This window comes from Perognathus longimembris, chromosome 19 (genome assembly GCF_023159225.1).
Source record: "Perognathus longimembris pacificus isolate PPM17 chromosome 19, ASM2315922v1, whole genome shotgun sequence".
NCBI classification, from domain to species: domain Eukaryota; kingdom Metazoa; phylum Chordata; class Mammalia; order Rodentia; family Heteromyidae; genus Perognathus; species Perognathus longimembris.
Genome location: NC_063179.1, coordinates 17248260 through 17262681, shown reverse-complemented (window position 1 = coordinate 17262681; position 14422 = coordinate 17248260). Strand labels below are relative to the sequence as shown.

Below are 14422 nucleotides of genomic sequence, written 5' to 3'. Positions count from 1 at the left end.
AGTCTGTTTTCAAGCAGGGCTCCGGGGAGAGCAAACAATTGGATTTTCCCAGTGCAGCTGTGAAACAGATGAGATCTGCATATTCTAGTATAAACTCTTGTACTCTGGGATCAATTTTTCTCTAAAGGTGTTTTCTGCTGTTATATTTGTGTTAGTCAAAACTCTCATTTGAGTGTATTTCAGACTCTAGATCTAGCAATGTAAAATACTGATTGTATGTGTGTGTGTCTTGCTTTTGTTGTCTCTCTTTGCATTATAATCTTACGGCTACTTAACACACATACACAAAATCTTTTCTCTGATGAGCCTCATACTATGCTAGATTGTTCATTGACTTGTGATGTCCCATATTACATGACATGTCACTGTTTCAACGATTTATTGAATTGAATTTCATGGTAATAGAAACGGATTTATTGCAGATTTATGCAATATTTATATGTATTTTTTCCTTTTATGAAAAATGTTATAATCTTAGAATAAAGTAACTATCTTGTGTCTAGTTCTAGAAGGAATTACGTTTAATTGTCTGCTAGATAACAAACAAGAAGGTACAGAAACCAAAGTGGTAAAGACTGCTATGACCGCATACTCATGTAGTTCCAGTGCTTAAAGTCAGAAGTAGAAGTGCTAGAGGTTTGAGGCCAGCTCTAGACTTCGTAGTGAGTCCCTGTCTCAAAAGAAACACAAAAATGAAATCAAAGGAGAGAGGAACTAATTGGTAAAAGGAAACTATAGAAAAATGAAGCATCTATGGATGAATTTATAATCCTACACCTAGTATAGGGACACAAATTTGGATTACATTTTCTTTTATAATAATAAGGTTGTTGTTTTTTAATTTTTGTGCGCAGTTTTAGCAATGACTTGTCAGAATAAAGTAGGGAGAAATGGGGAGAAAAGGGAAAAACATTTCTTGCTCCCCACTGAGGGAATGGGAGTAAATGATTCCTTTGCTTTAAAATTTCTGAGACCAAATCACCAAAGTACTTACTGTTCATCCCAAATGATATTGCCAAGGCCCTTAGGACAAATGCAGTTCATTACTCAGGAGAGCTCATCATCCATAAATGTGGAAGCCTCCTAAATGACCAGGATATAGTGACCTCTGAATCTTCACTAAATCAAAAAATTGGAACAATTAGGAATTTTGAAATTTTGAAATTTTATTTTGTTTTGACACAGACTTCTGTTTTGTAGCCCAGGCTGACCTTAAACTCAAGGTCCTTATGTCTCAGCCTTCCAAGTGTTGGGATTATAGGTGTGAAACGCCACACTTGGGTATTTTGGTATCTTCTTCTTGTTTGTTTTTTTTGTTTTGTCAGTCCTGGAACTTGAGCTCAGGGCCTGGGCACTGTCCCTGGCTTTTTTTTGTTCAAGGCTAGCACTCTGCCACTTGAGCCACAGCGCCACTTCTGGTCTTTTCTATATATGTGATACTGAGGAATCGAACCCAGGGCTTCATGTATAGGAGGCAAGCACTCTTGACACTAGGCCATATTCCCAGCCCCTATTTTGGTATCTTCTGAGGCTCCCTCTTCCCTGCTCCGAAACACCTGTGCAGCATCTTGTAGACAGGAGTACCCCATACCTGTAGATTCAAAACTTTGGGTTAGGTTTGTGTCTTTCTACAAATACTGGGTGAACCCAGGGACCATGGTTGAGTAGCAGAAAGACAGCTTGTGCTGACATCACATCTGAACTGGGTTTTGGAAGGCTCAAATCTGATCAGTTCTGAACTTCCAACTATGGGAGCTTGGGAGAGAGTTGAGTCAGAATGGAACCACATGTAAAGAATTCCTACTGAAGGGTAAAATAAGGTCTTAGGAAACCAATGTGAAGGAGGATGGATTTGTCACCATCGCACCCCTCCCCCGGAGATGCTGAGTTATTTTAGTTGGGAATTTGGCATGCTCCTTTCTTAACTTTTTTTTTTTTTTGTCATTTTGCATTTTGTAGAAACTTGAGCTGGATCGATTTATGCTATATGCTCATGGACCTGACCTGTGTAGAGAATCAGACCTTCGACATGCAATGGCTAATTGTTTTGAAGCACTGATAGGTAATTTTTTAAGTCTTCTTTCCTGTGTGTGTAAGCTATGGAGAACATATGACGTTTCTTGTAGAAATTTAGGACAATTACTTGAACTCAAAGCGTATATTATCCCTACCATTACACCCCCAACCTTCTGTTCTAGTTATTTAATTCCTCCAAAACAACGATCATGCTTTCTATTGCAGTTTTGGCATCTGGTGTTATATCAATGCATAAGTATTTCCTGAGTTGAAATAGTGAATTAACAGGGAAATGGATTATTTTCTATATTTGATTCATGGTCACATATACAAACAGAAATGGTATTTGCTCAAGAAACTCCAGTGTTGTTTTTGACCACATTTGAAATTATCTGGAAGATTTTCTGATATAACTATCTTGAAAACACTGCATTTAAAAATACTAGGTCTTGAATCCCTATAACTACTTTTTATTCACTTGAAGCATGGCCATTGTAAACCTCACTTCATATCTATCTATCTATCTATGATTTTTGTCCACTGCTTTTTGTCCACAACCAGGATTCAGTTCACTATTGATACCGATAGTTATGGAGAACTAATTAGCTTTTTTTTTTTCCCTCAAATTTTTATTATCAAACTGATGTACAGAGAGGTTACAGTATCATACGTTGGGCATTGGATACATTTCTTGTACTGTTTGTTGCCTTGTCCCTCATGCCTAATTAGCTTTTGATTACAATGAAACATAGTAGATTGACAATTTCTTTATTTTGCTTTTGAGTAAATGAAGAACATTATATATATTCCAAAGACCTCTACTTCTTCATCCTTTTTGCCCTGTTTCTTTGAAAATGAACATAAAAGTTTCCCATTATTGTTTCGTGTGGATGCTAGGAGAAGAGTGTTTAATAAATATCTAAAGTCTTCCTGTCTATGTCTACTTTTCATCATTGGGTCTGTTTTTGGAATGTTCATTACGTGAGATGTACATGTACTATTAGTGTTACTCTGGGCTCCAAGAGCCAGCCAGTTCTCGGTTCCATCAGTTATCAGATCTGTGTCTTTCACAAGTTTCCTAATCTCTAATATCTGCATTTACCCCATCTTGAGAAATAGAGATAATGTCACTTGCTTCAAGGAGTTCTTGAACATATCCACTCCTGGCAACATCCAATCCAGAGAAGACTTCTGCTCAGTTAAGTCCCTCCTAATGACCGAAGATCCTCACCCTCCTTACTTGGCACCATAATGGTGACATAGGAATGTAAATTCACCTTGCATAGTGCCTCAGGCATAAAGACTCCCCAAGCCACAACAACTGCTACTATTCCAGACATTTAAAATTGTTATAATTATTAATAAGTATACTTAGTTACTAAAAGCCCTGGTAACTTAGTGTGTTAACATTGAGCACAGAAAGTAGCATATCTGAAGATGTAAAAATTTCATTTTAAGAATGACTATCCTACTCCAGGCTTATTTAATACTGAACTGTTACTATAGTGTTTTACTGTTTGTGGTTAATACCTAACAGGTGTGCAGTACTTAATTATTTCATACTAAATGTAAAGGTTATCCTGATTTTTTTTCTTGGTGTGTATATGTGCGCATGTGTGTGTCAGTACCAGGGCTTGAACTCAGGGCCCTGTGCTCTCACTACCTAGCCTTTTTTCACTCAAGATTGATGCTCTATCACTTGAGCCACACCTCCATTTCTGGCTTTTTAAAAAATTTCTTTCTGATTAACAGTCTCCCAAATATTTCTACTTGGGCAAGCTTCAAACTGCCTTTTTCAGATCTCAGCCTCCTGTGTAGATGTGGTTACGGGAGTGAGCCACTAGACGTGGCCTGGATTTCGTTTGCAGGAACCCTCACTGGCCTGGATACTGATTTTGTTTATCATGCTTTTCTTTAGATACCTGTGTATATTTCATCCAAAACATACACTCTGCGTACAGCCACCACTTGTATACCATCTCCATACTAGAGTCCATACCCATCTGCTTCGGGGTCATTCATATTAGAGGGGGATTGCAGTGAACTGGAGTTTTATTTCAGTCGAATTGATAATACAAAGCATTGTTAAAGGAGGGAAGATGTTACCTTTAAAACAATCACTCCTAAATGCATACTTTTTTTTTTCTGTGACTAGTTTCTGGCTTGCCTTTTTGCTTTTTATAGCGATATGTAATTTTCTCTGAATATTAATGCACTCTTCCTTTTGACATTGTCTTCCTTTTATGTAGGAGCTGTTTACTTGGAGGGAAGCCTGGAGGAAGCCAAGCAGTTATTTGGACGCTTACTCTTTAATGATCCGGTATTTATCCTGAGCCGTTTTGTTTTCCTCAGTTAGACATCATTATGGAAGATTTTATTTCCACTGCTTTTTGTGTTTTGAAGAGACTTGTGGGAGAAGCTAAGTACCCCAATCTGTCACCATGGTAGATGTCTGGTACATCCAAAACAGCCTTCTCCAGCCTTGCAGGTGGGGAAGTCGGGAGGCATTGACACGAGGAGTTTTTATTTCACCTGAGCCATCCTTTCCCGTGGTCACCAATTGAACTGCATTCCGAAATGAAGTAGGAATACAGATGTAATGGGACTTAGCTTTGTTTAGAAATTTCTCAAGTTAATTATGATTTTATACTTGATAATCATTGGGTTCCTACCCCATGCAGGCTTAGTGGAAGCTATAGCCTTTTGGCTCTCTTGTTGATGATTTGTTATTATGTAAATTATGTAGACTAGATAAATGAATATTTATTTCCCAAAGTCACTTCACAGGGTGTTCATGAAGAATAGAGCACAGGGAAACCTTTTTATTTTTTTCCAGGCAAATTACAGTTTTTAAGAAGAAAAAAAAAGGAAAGATCCTAAAATAGTTTTGGTTGTTACTCAAGTATTAAGCTGTTAATATTGCCAGAGATACCTTTTTAATCTTGCATGCAATAGAATGTACTAGTTGCCTTTTTTTTGTGTGTTCCAAAACAAGTCAATTTAACACTTAAAGGGGGAGGCAACTCTGTATTCCAAATTGAAATGTCATCATAATTGAATGAAATAGCCCTTGTGGAGTAATAAAGAACACAGGAAGCCAGTGTTTTAAGCTTTTGTGCAACCTTTAGCTTAAGTGGCTGTCAGATATTATTACTGCATTACTTTGGGTTGGGAAAAAAAATCAATAGTTTAAAAAATATGACCTGGATGATGTTCATATCCAAAAATCAGATTTTGTTACATGTTTTTCTAAAGACATTTGAGAATGTCTTACTCATATAAACAAGGTACAAACAAGATCTCATGCATTTTTAGACTTCAAATCTTAAAATTATTGTTCTTGTGGTCTTTATCGTTAGTTGGCAATTGCAATAACCTATTCACTATTTCTTTCTTCCTCTCTACCTCTGTCTCCCCCTGCCACTCAGCCTCTGCCCAGTTCTCCCATTTCACCTGCACCTATCCCTCTGCTCCTGTTTGTGCAGCTTTCTCTGTACCTTGTGTTCTTAATTGCATCCATTTGTGTCGAGATTCTTTTCTGTCTTCAAACTGCTTCTCTCCCACTTGTCTACTTAGCAAGCTTATCTTATATTTCCAGTACCTAATGCAATGCTGGCATGTGCAGTGTGCAGTAAATATTTGTTAAGAGAGTGAAATGAATAAATGACTAAATGGAAGAGCAGAGTCTGAACATTCTCTTACAAATGGGACAGCTGAGATTCACAGTTTGTTTTAGTGCGTCTTTTAGGAAACTGTAGAGTACTCTATGACTCAGGGCTTCTTCTGCAGAATTTTCAAGTTCACAAACTTAGACATTTGTTTGAGATCTCTAGACTGGTTTACATCTGTTCGGTATAGCAAACCACTGTGCTTTCTCTGTGTATAACTGTATAACAAAGTCTTATCAGCTAAAGAAGTCCAGGACACTATTTTAGACCAGTTGAGGCCAGGCAGACATCCCTAGACAGGAGATGAGAGGCATCTCATTAATTCTGAGATTCTTGATTGGAGGAACCTTAGAGCTGGGTGTGGTGACTTACGCCGGTAATCCCAGCACTAGAGAGCTTGTTCAAGGCCAGCCTAAGAAGCATAGCGAGACCTTGTATAGACAAAAATAAATAAATAAGATTAATTAAGAGAGGGAGAAAGGGTGCGCAGTCTTTAAGTTTGGCTTCCCGTGTGAGTGAAGGCAGTTTAGCAATCGAGTGCACCCAGTAATCATTATTAGGGGTAAGACACGGAAGAATAGATGAGAGGACAACATTGGCAGTGGATGCTCAGAAAGACTGTCATATGGCAGCTCATAGCTGCTTCCTAGGGGACAGGGAAACCTGTTTCCTCTTGCCCTTGCTGCTGGGTTGGTCTGTGTCTATTCTCCTGGCCCTGTTAATGCCAGGACTGTCTTCTTTTTCTCCAAACTGATGTTTCCCTCTCTTGGACATTTGGTGCTTTTGGTCTTAGAGTGACCTCAATTACCTAGCACATTCATGCTACTGTTTGATTCTGATTACCCTAGTGGCCTTCTTAGGAAGAAGGAGAGGTATTTTATGGTTTTTTTTTTCCCATCTATTTTCTCATTATACAATCTGCCCCCAGTGTCTGTGGAGCTCTAGAAATTGGGAAGCATCTTCATATCCCATCTGGGCAGCCTCTCCTGGTATCCACAGATTCTCATGTTTACCATATAATCTGTCACCTGTAGTCCTAACACAACCAGAAACCTTAGGATCTTTCCTGCCGCTAAGATTTCTTCTCCCTCTACCCCATCACATTCAACCTTTGACTTTTCAATTGCTTCACTCTCCTCTTTGGTCATTGTGTGTGTGTGTGTGTGTGTGTGTGTGTACACACACGTGTGTGTACATGTACATGCATGTCAGCATTAGGGCTTGAATTCTGGTCCTTACATTCTCACTTAGCATTGTTGTTCACTATTGGCCCCACTTCCCTTTTTTTTTGTTGTTTTGTTTGCTAATTGAATATAAGAATCTCATGGGCTTGTCTGTGTGGGCTGGCTTTCAACCTTGTTTTTCAGATCTCAGCCTCCTCAGTAGTCAAGATTATAGGCCTGGGCCACAGGGACTGTGTTCGATACTTATTTCCTCATTTCTCACCTCACAGACCTCTATTCCCCACTACTGCAGTCCACCTGTCATATTATGTGATATAACTTACAATTGACACGTTGTTCCTGCTTACTATACTTAATCACTGTGTACCAAAGTCTACACTACTAGTAGTTTTTGTGATCTTTCTTTTGATATTTCACTTTCCTTTCTTTCCACTTTTTTATGCCATGTGCTAGGAATTTCCTTTTTGTGTCCCTGTATTTCAAGGCATATTTTGTGTGTGTGTGTGTGTGTGTGTGTGTGTGTGTGTGTGTGTGTGTTTCTGAGGCTCTGCTTTTGATTTTCACTTCCTGAACTCTTCACATCTTCTTAAAGATTTGTCCTACATCACCCAGGCAGAGTGTTTTGAGCACTGCTGTGGTTTCTTCTTCATGTCCACTCTCTCCATCTTAGTTTGGAATCTAACATCCTAAAAGTAGACTATTTCATGTTTCCATTTCCTTCAGTCTGAAAAAGTAGCAGCTCTGGCCAATTTTTGAATGATTTTTCACCATCATGAAAGTTAAGCAAGTTACTAAATTATATCTATTTGGCATCATGCTTTCCCACTGAGCCTTTTTGAGGACATGGATAGTGTTCTATTCATTTTAAGAACTTAATGTGTAATAGATGTTCAATAAAAATATGTGGCATGAGTAAATGGCCTGATCAGTCATGTCCCAGAGGAGCAAACTGAAGGTGCAATCATCCGTATGCTCTCTGAGCTGGGTAATGGTTGCGTGGAGATCCCAATCTAAATCTTTTCCAACTAGATTATTTCAGCAGTTGACATAGTCTGGTTGTGAGATATTATAATGTTACACCATGATGAGTGGCTAAGAACATTCAAGAAGGAATCAGCATTTTGGAATGAGTAATATGAAGCAGCAAAAAGAAAATCAATCAGAATGTCCTGGAGAATCTTGAGCTTTGGAGACTGGACTATATATTTGGGAGACTTGAGCTATATTGTTGTGTTCATACATTATTATTTACAATCATATTTATTGTGGCCTACCACTTCATGTTTACAGTGCTAACACATTGTGGCATTTGAGAATACTTTGCATATACACTGTGACATACACACAAGGAAATGGAGGCTTAGAGAGTACAAGAAATTTGCCAGTAAGGAGCCAGAATTAAACCCAGGGAATGAAAAATGAGCCTTTGTCCCTCCTCCCTTTTTTTCTTTCCTTTCCAGTAAATCCTTTTTTATTGCCCCAAATCATGCTTTTACTCCTAGGTAAGGCCAAATTATATCGAAATGTTCAATTCTTTTTGATGTGTTTTTGAGGCAGGGTCATTTGCTATATACCCAGGCTGACTTTGGACTCGCTCTGTAGCCCAGACTAGCCTCAAATTTACTATCTTCCCACCCTCATCTCCTGAGTATAAAGATTACATGCTTGCCCAGCTTAAATATAAAAACTCTTTCATGGAACATCTCTTTTGAATTTTCATGCATGATGGATTTCATTATGACATTTTCATGTATGCATTTGACATACTCGATCATTGTTACTTCCTGTGGCTCTTTCTTGTCCTTCCCCTCCCACAGGTCCCCTTACTCTGCCCATACAGTTTTCTTTCTACTTTCATGTCTCCATCTTTTTCTTTTGTTAAATTTAGATTCCACATAGGAGAGAAAACATGTCTGAGACTGGCTAGTTCATTTAACTTGATCTCCAGTTCCAATCATTTTTCTGCAAATGACAAAACTTAGTTCTTTATGGTCAGCAAATTGCCATTGGTTAGATATTTCCCATTATTTTTATCCATTTGTCTGTTGATGAGATGAGCGTATGAGGCTGAGTGTATAACCTGACTATTGTGATAGTGATAGTGCCTCAGTAAATAGGGATGAGTAGGTATCTAGTGTATATGAATTTGGAGTCTTTTCAGGGGTTTGCCCAGGAATGGTATAGCTATATCATACGATATTCTATTTTTAGTGTTTTGGGGAACTTCCATATGACTTTCTTTTTCTGGATGATAGTCATTCTCACAGGGATGAGGTAGAATCTCATTGTTGTTTAATTAGTATTTACCTGATGTCTAAGAAGGATGAACATTTTTTTCATATGTTTGTTGACCACTTGTGTCAAATTCTCTTCATTTGCTCATTTCAATTAACGTACCCACTTATTGATTATTGATCAGATTATTTGTTCTTTTGGTGTTCATTTGCTTGTTTTGGTGACTGTTCTGGGGCTTGGATCCAGGGACTAGGCACTGACTCTGAGATTTTGTATTCAGGATTAGCACTCTACCACTTGAGCCACAGCTCTACTTTTGGCTTTTCATGGTTAGTTGGAGATAAGCGGCTCATAGACTTTCCTTCCCCAGGCTGTCTTGGAACTTCAGATCTCAGCTTCTTGAATAGTAAGGATGACAGGTATGTGCCACTAGCACCTAGCTAGCTAGGTGTTTAATTTATTTTGGACTTTTTTATATTCTGAATATTAATCTGTCAGATGAATAATTATTAAAATTTATTTATTAAAAATTTCTCTTATTCTGTATAGGCCTTTTACTCAGATAGCTGTTTCCTTTGCTGTGTAAAAGCTTTTTAACTTGATGGAATCCCACTTGTCAATTTTTGATATGTTTGTTGAGCTTGTGGAGCCCTGTTTAGAAAGTTGTTGCATGTTACTATATCTTGAAGTGTTTCTTTTAGTAGTTTCAGTGTTTTAGGTCTTGCATTAAATTCTCTATCCATTATGAAATGATTTTTTACAGAGTGAGAGATAGGGACCTAGTTTCAGTTTGTACACGGGAATAATTAGTTTTCCCTGTACCATTTGTTTAACAAGTTGTCTTTTCTCTAATGTATGCTCTTGACACATTTGTTGGAAATCAGGTGGCTATAGCTGTGTGAGTTCATTTCTGGGTCTTCTATTTTATTTTACTGGTCTCAGTTTTTGTGCCAGTACTATGCAGTTACTATGGGCTTTGCAGTATAACTGGAAGTCAAGTATTATACCTCTAGCATTATCCTTTTGCTCAGAGTTGCTATGGCTATTGGAGATATTTTGTGCTTATATGTGAATTTTAAAGTTCTTCACCTGTTTCTTTGAAGAATGACATTGGAATTTTAATGAAGCTTGCTTGATTCTGTAGATCAGTATGGCTATTTTCAAAATATTAGTTCTGCCAGTCAGTAAAGTTTTTCTATCTTCTAGTGTCTTCTTCAGTTTGTTTCCTTAGTGTTTTACAACTTTCGTTATAGAAATCTTGCACTTCTTGGTTGAGTTTACTCCTGGTGTGTGTGTGTGTGTGTGTGTGTGTGTGTGTGTGTGTGTGTGTGTGTGTGTGTGTGTGTTCCTGGTGTTGGACTCAGGGCCTGCACTTCTTGGTTGAGTTTACTCGTGTGTGTGTGTGTGTGTGTGTGTGTGTGTGTGTGTGTGTGTCGTCCTGGGGTTGGACTCAGGGCCTGAGCACTGTCTGTGGGCTTTTTCTGATCTAGGCTAGTACTCTACCACTTGAGCCACAGTGCCACTTGAGTCTTTCTCTCTTTGTGTGGTACTGAGGAATCAAACCCAGGACTTCATATATGCTAGCTAGGCAAGCACTCTCCCACAAACCACATGCCCAGCCCTAATCCTGATATTTTTTTAAAAGCTATTATGAATGCAATTTGTTTCCTGATTTCTTTCTCAGAATATTCCTTAGTGTGATACCAAGAATTACCAATTATTAATTTTGTTTTTATATTCTGCTATAGCTATTTGATGAATACCTTGTAGATATTTTTAAAATTTATTTCATCTATAGTAATTTAAATTTGAAGGTATTTGTTGATTTCTTTTCTGGATAATTTATCTATTGATGAGTGGGGTGTTGAAGTCACACACTATTATTGCATCCACACCCATGTCTCTCCTTATGTCCAGTAGTACTTACGTTATGAACTTGGAAGCACCAATGTTCAGTGTGTATATTTTCTGTTTGACTTTTTTCTTTTCAGTTTTGTTTTTCTTGAAATGATGGCCTATCAACTTTTTGCTACTTAAGCTACACCTCCAGTCCAGAGTTTTACTATAGTTTCATAGATTTATTTTATTTTATTTTATTTTTTTCCCAGGCTGGCTTTGAACCACATTCAACCAAGTCTCTGCCTCTGGAGTAGCTAAGATGACAGACATGAGCTACTGCTGTCTAGTTGGATTTCTCTCTTTTTAGAATATGTACAGTAGTGACTTTCTTTTCTTTCTAATTTTTGCTTGAAGTCTGCTGTGTCAGAGATGAGTATAGTGACTTCTTTCAGATTTTGTTTGCGTGGATTATCATTTTTCCTGCTTTTCAGTCAATATCTTTGACAATAAGGTGGAATTTATTGCAGAAAGTGAACAGTTGAATCTTGTCTTTTATTCATTTGGCCAATGTGCATCTTTTAATTGGAGAGCTAAGGCTGTTTCCACTTAGGGTTATTATTGACCAGTAGGTATTAACTTCTGCCTTCTTCTTAGTGGTTTATTGATTTACTGAGTTAATATTTTATTCCTTCCTACTTTTCATTTGTTTATCCATTCTGCTAATGAGATATATTCTTTCCTAGTCTCTTGTGCTTATCTATATGTTTCTTCCTCTTCTTTGTGTAGTATTCCTTTAAGTATTTTTCTGCAGCATGAATTGCTTTTATTTGTGCTTAGCCCTTAGTCTTTATTTCTTCTCACTTTGACTTTCAGGGATAGGTTTGCTGGATATAGTCCTATTGTTTAGCAGAAACTCTGTCTCAGAGCTTGAAATACATCAGTCCATGTAGTTCTGGCCTTCCACTGAAGTTTTACCCTTGTAAGTAATTTGATCCTTCTCTTTTACAGCTTTCTATATGCTCTCTTTGTTCTGTTCTTGGCATTTTACTTAGACTGTGTCATGGAGAGGTACTGTTACAGTCATGTCTACTTGAGGTTCTATGTTTCCTGCACTAAGATGTCCATCTCTTTCCCTGAATTTGGGAAATTTTCTGTTATAATTTCGTTAAATGATAGGATTTTATTCTCTATCTTGATCCTTTCTTGTATATCACAGACTCATAAGCTTGGTCTCTTACTCATTTCCTGGAAGTCTTGAATACTGTAGTCATAAATTTTTTTTTAACTGCTATCTGAATGTAATAATTCTCTGCTTCTATCTTTAAAGTCTGACATTCTTTCTTCTACCTGGTCTAGTCTATTGGTGATGCTTTACACTGAGTTTATAATTGATTTATTAAGTTAATAATCTTCATAACTTCTTTCTGTCTCTGTCTCTCTTCTTTTTCTACTTTTCTCTCCCTCTTCCTCCCCACCCTGCCCCACCCCCCACCCCAAATCTCTATGTCCATGCTGAATTTCTCACCAATGTTGTTCAATTTTTCATCCAGGTCTTGAATTGACTTCTTCAATTTATTCTTCTGTTTGTCTGAATCCTTTTTGAGGTTATAGATCCTTTTTAAAATTAATTGGCAGTAAACTTATGCCTCCTAGGCTGCTGCTCTACCACTTAAGCCACACTTCCAACTTAGGTTTGTATTATTTTGGAGATGGAATCTGAGTACTTTTCTGCCCAGTCTAGCCTCAAACCATATTACTCAGCTATTTCAGCATTCTGAATAGCTAGGGTTTTACAGGTATAACTATTAGCATTGGCCACTGATCATTTCTGAAATTAGACCTTAGATTCTTTGTCTGACATTTCTGTAACTTTGGTTTCAGTTGTTGAAGAGTTGTGAACTTTTAGAGGTATCATAGCTTTCATATTTTGTGTGTTTCTATGTTGTGGTCTGTGCATTTGTTGGCACAAATATCTTTTTTGATATTATTTAGGGGTCTTATTAGTGACCAGCCTCTCTTTGATTGGTAAGTTCCCAGTACCACTCTCCGAGGAGAAAACAGACCACTGAACAAAGCAGATTTAGAAATACATTTAAATCAATTAAATCTATTATACTTTCACTGAAAATAAAGTAGCAAGAATAATATAAACTTATGAGGTTAAAAAGTAAAGGTAGGGGGCTGGGGATATAGCCTAGTGGCAAGAGTGCCTGCCTCGGATACACGAGGCCCTAGGTTCGATTCCCCAGCACCACATATACAGAAAACAGCCAGAAGCGGCGCTGTGGCTCAAGTGGCAGAGTGCTAGCCTTGAGCAGGAAGAAGCCAGGGACAGTGCTCAGGCCCTGAGTCCAAGGCCCAGGACTGGCCAAAAAAAACAAAAAGTAAAGGTAGAAGTAATAATAAATAAATGAAATAAAAAAGGACAGAGAAATAGAAAAAAATACATAAAAGGCATTTGAGCAAGAGAAAAGGAAATTTTCAAAAAATCAGATTACACAATAAAGAAAAGCTATATAAGTAAAAATATGTATAGAATAGTAATAATAAAAATAGTAAAAAAAATAAAACCCATAAAGATAAAAAAAAATTAACAAAGAATTGGACAAACTTTTTCGGTCTGCTAGTTTTGGGGCATTTTGGGTGGTAGGAGAGTGAGTGAGATGTTCCTGGAGTCTCTTGTAGCTCCTGTTCTTCATTGAGACTGGTGCTATATTCAGGCTGAGGGCTAGGTGGTCAAAAGTCAATTGTCAACTTTAGAGCTTACGTTCAATTATAGGAGCTTTCCTTTTTGTGCCCAGAGCCACTGTTGAAACCTTTAGTAAAATGTTTTTCCCTTTAAAATAACATTTGTATTCTCATTTACTTCTGAAACCCAATATCAAGTCCAGAAAATAAAAATGTAGAGGCTTGCTAGGGTCCAAACCTGAAGGAAAACCAATTTAATCCTGAAGACTTTCTCATTATAACGGCCTCTGAGTTTAACTAAAGTTATTCTTTCCCTAAATAAAAAATTAATGATGGCCTTTTCTTTTTTAGTCACAATTGGGATATTCCAAATATATCTTGCATTCATTTGTTTGTATAACCCCATGGTGAATGTGGTAACCTCAGATGTCAGGGTTTATTGGCATGATATAGTATATTTCCCATTTCATCATACTATAGCTCATAGTAATAATGAAGTAGTACCCAAACCAGAAAGATATTGGGGGGTAAGTTTTACTTGCAGAATGCATAGTGGATGCACATTTCTGGAGAATGGTGAACCAGCACGGATGAACTGAACAGCAGTTTAGCCCAGCGTATTAGGTTAAGCAAATGTGTAACTTAGTTTTCAAAGGTGTCTGTGACTTCTGGGGCGTGAGGCTCTTTTCCTACCTAGCTTAAGGCTAATTAGAGTCACTACAGGCAGTTTGAGTGGTGAATACACTTAAAAAAATTAGTTTGCTAGCGCTATTGAATTTGCAGTAAGTGGAG

At 37.6% G+C, this 14422-nt stretch overlaps 1 protein-coding gene across 1 annotated transcript in view; it reads left to right on the top strand.

Annotated features, from left to right (window-relative positions):
• The window catches only part of Drosha (drosha ribonuclease III), a 117951-nt gene that overhangs the window by 82743 nt on the left and 20786 nt on the right, over positions 1 to 14422 (top strand). The window contains 2 exon segments of the mRNA XM_048368458.1: positions 1960 to 2062; positions 4266 to 4336. Coding sequence (XP_048224415.1) covers positions 1960 to 2062; positions 4266 to 4336 — 174 coding nt within the window.